At 48.0% G+C, this 2872-nt stretch overlaps 1 protein-coding gene across 2 annotated transcripts in view; it reads left to right on the top strand.

Moving 5' to 3' along the window:
• CTTN (cortactin) overlaps window positions 1–2872 on the top strand; it is a 33102-nt gene that overhangs the window by 4239 nt on the left and 25991 nt on the right. For both annotated transcript variants that reach the window (XM_008580782.1, XM_008580781.1), the window contains exon 4: window positions 1780–1909. In XM_008580782.1, the coding sequence (XP_008579004.1) occupies window positions 1780–1909 (130 nt within the window). The remainder of the gene's footprint in view (window positions 1–1779; window positions 1910–2872) is intronic.

Genomic DNA, 2872 nt, shown 5'->3' with positions numbered 1-2872 from the left:
CTATCTATCTATCTATCTATTTATCTATTTATATCTGTCTATCTATTTATTTATTTATCTATTTATCTATCTATCTATTTATTTATTTTAAAATTTTATTTTGTCGATATACAATGTGGTTGATTATTGTGGCCCATTACCAAAACCTCCCTCCCTCCTCCCTCTCCTCACAAGTGGGAGGTTTCTAAAGTGTGAGATGTCTTGGAATAACTTAGACCTTAATCATCCCCCCCCCTTTAGTTTTATTATTGTCTGGAAATTATTGTGCATTGTGGAATTTAATAGTTGGATACTGTGAGCTGAATCCTAAGCTTTGTGTTCTTATGAAAAGCCCAAAATAGGAGAGCTGAGTAGACCATGTCATTGTTTCCGACTTGGCATTATCTAAAATGCCAGCTCTCCCTATGGTTTGTTTTCTTGTCAGGAAGTGTAGATAAAAGGAACTTCAAAACGTGGCTTATTTTAAGCCCTGCTGGGTTCCTCCAGTTCCCTAGTTGTGAAGGCAGCACCGCTGAACGGATGACCTGCTTTGGTACTTTGCGAAGACCCTGTCTTGCTTGGCTGCAGTATCTTTGACTGAGAAAGACTCGGTAAATCACCCAGAAAAGAAGACAAAGTCTACACAGTAGCTTTTTAGACACAAGTGTTGGTCTCTCGCTGTTTGGCTCAGCCCACTCCCTGACAGGAGCAGCCTGAGAACACAGAAGGCCCCGGGCTGGCTGGGAGAGGGGCTGGATATGGGAGCTGACCCAGGGTCTGGTGTGGCCTTGGGTTATCTGCTCTGGGGTTAGGTAGACCCTGAATTGGTTAAGTCATCTGAACCTCCTCATCTCTCTGTTCCCTGGGGCTGCAAAGCATGTTGGGGAGGGTGGATTGGAGAGCACACGGAGCTCTCTGGTACTAACAGCCTCTGGATTGACTAGGGTTCAGGGGAACACATGGGAGGAGGACAGGTCTTGACCTGGGCAGTTCTGGTCCTTTCCCTGGCTTTAGTCATGTGGTCTTTCTTTCTCCGGCTTGTGGCAAGGGGTTGGTGGTTTCCAAGGCTGGTTTGTATTTTACCCACACTCTTGGGATTGTTGTCCTGCTGTTGAAGGTGAGGACCTGGTGTCTCCTGGGCAGGCAGGCTCCATGTTGAGGGGGCCTTCGTGCCACTCTGGGGTCGTGGTGACAACTGCTTCCTAGCCTGCCACATTTTGATCACATCTTGTGATCTGTTTCACTATCCCCTGTATTTAAAATAATAAAAAGTTTTTAGATGGTAAATTCTGAAGGCCTTTCATCTCATCTTTGAACATATAAAAAGCTGGAGTACTTTAAGTAAAGACAAACTAGCTAAGTGTTTAGTGTCCCTGGGTTCTATGGTGTCTTTGGGACATCTGCAGTGAGGGACCTTTGACTTTTGTCCCTTGCTTCTGGACGGCGTTTACAGAGCTAGCTTTCCTAACTCACTTGTCTGATCAAGCGAGAAGCTGTTCTCCAGATGGAGTCAAGTTCACATCTCTGTGGAGCTACCTTTGCAGGGAGTTAGGATGATCCCACATACATATTCAGATTAGTGTTCCTTCTTCCAGTAAACTTCCATCTGACTGAGTACTGCCAAAGTGGAGGCAGAACAATCAGGAAGGCACAGTGAAGGCAGGGGCTTTGGCAAGCACCAAATAACGAAACCTTAGAAGTTTATGAAAGTAGTGTCACCTGTCCTTATTTATGCTACTGGAAGGCAGGGATGCACATCTGTTTATTGATTTGTTCCTGTTTTTCTCTCTCCTCTGCAAGCATACACAAGCTGAGAGAGAACGTTTTTCAAGAACATCAGACCCTTAAGGAGAAGGAACTGGAAACAGGACCAAAAGCCTCCCATGGCTATGGAGGGAAATTTGGCGTGGAACAAGACAGAATGGATAAAGTAAGTGGCCCTGTCAACCTGTGCCGGGCTCCGGGCATGCTGGGACCTCTCACGTGATTAGCAAGTTGTCCCTGAAATTTTTTCCTTAGATTAAAAGTTTTGAGTCAATTTGTTAAGGATGAGATTTGCCCAGAGTTGTCCTCTGTTGGTTGAACAATTCTCAGAGGTACTGGAAAGTGGGTGAGGTGTAGGCCCTGGGGGTGGGTTGTGGTGGGGGACATTGGCTCCCAGAGGCTGGCTTTGTGATCAGGACAGAAGTCCAGGAGCGTCCTGATTGCAGATGTCATAGTCATCAGCACTGCTGCCTGCAGTTCCAGCTGCAGCCTGAGCCATGCCAACGTGCAGACCAAATCCAGATCTGTGGTCCCTTGTTTCATACCAGCGTGGAAGCTCAACCCACAGTCAGCTAGCACCCTCCCATGCCTGGTGACCATCGCAGCGGCCTGGCCTTCAGCGTGGGACTGGTACTGGCGAGGTGTGGGTAGATGGCTGGGAGTCCTGCGAGTAGTCACCGGTAGGGTTTTGGCTAGCCAGCAGATGCTCTGCGCCGTTATCAATGGACTGCATCAGCCTCTGGTGGTGCTTTAGGTCTTCTCTACCTTAAGAGAAAGGGAGCGGATGTTAGCACAGGAGAGCTGATTGTTCCCCCAGAGAAGATGGTGTAGACTTCAGTGTGTTCACTGTTTCTGCAAGGAAGCGGGTCTTTGGATTCTGCAGACATCCTGGTAGAGGTGAGCTTCCGAGTCTGAGTGGCGTGGGATTGTTGTGACCTGACACATTTGACTTTCCATTGTGGGTGGGAGTGAAATGATCCTGGTCAGCAGTTTCATACTCTCGCCCTCATGCATCGAATTAAATGTCTGAGCTGGCACGGAGTGACATGGCTGTATCCCAGTGAGCGGTGCCTCACTCTGGCCACCAGCAGAATGGACTATGTGGGGGGCTGGGAGGGACCCCAGACCA

The sequence above is a fragment of the Galeopterus variegatus genome, unplaced genomic scaffold (assembly GCF_000696425.1).
Source record: "Galeopterus variegatus unplaced genomic scaffold, G_variegatus-3.0.2 Scaffold2158, whole genome shotgun sequence".
NCBI classification, from domain to species: domain Eukaryota; kingdom Metazoa; phylum Chordata; class Mammalia; order Dermoptera; family Cynocephalidae; genus Galeopterus; species Galeopterus variegatus.
The sequence above is the reverse complement of the archived record's forward strand: the minus strand, read 5'-3'. Positions and strand labels throughout refer to the sequence as shown.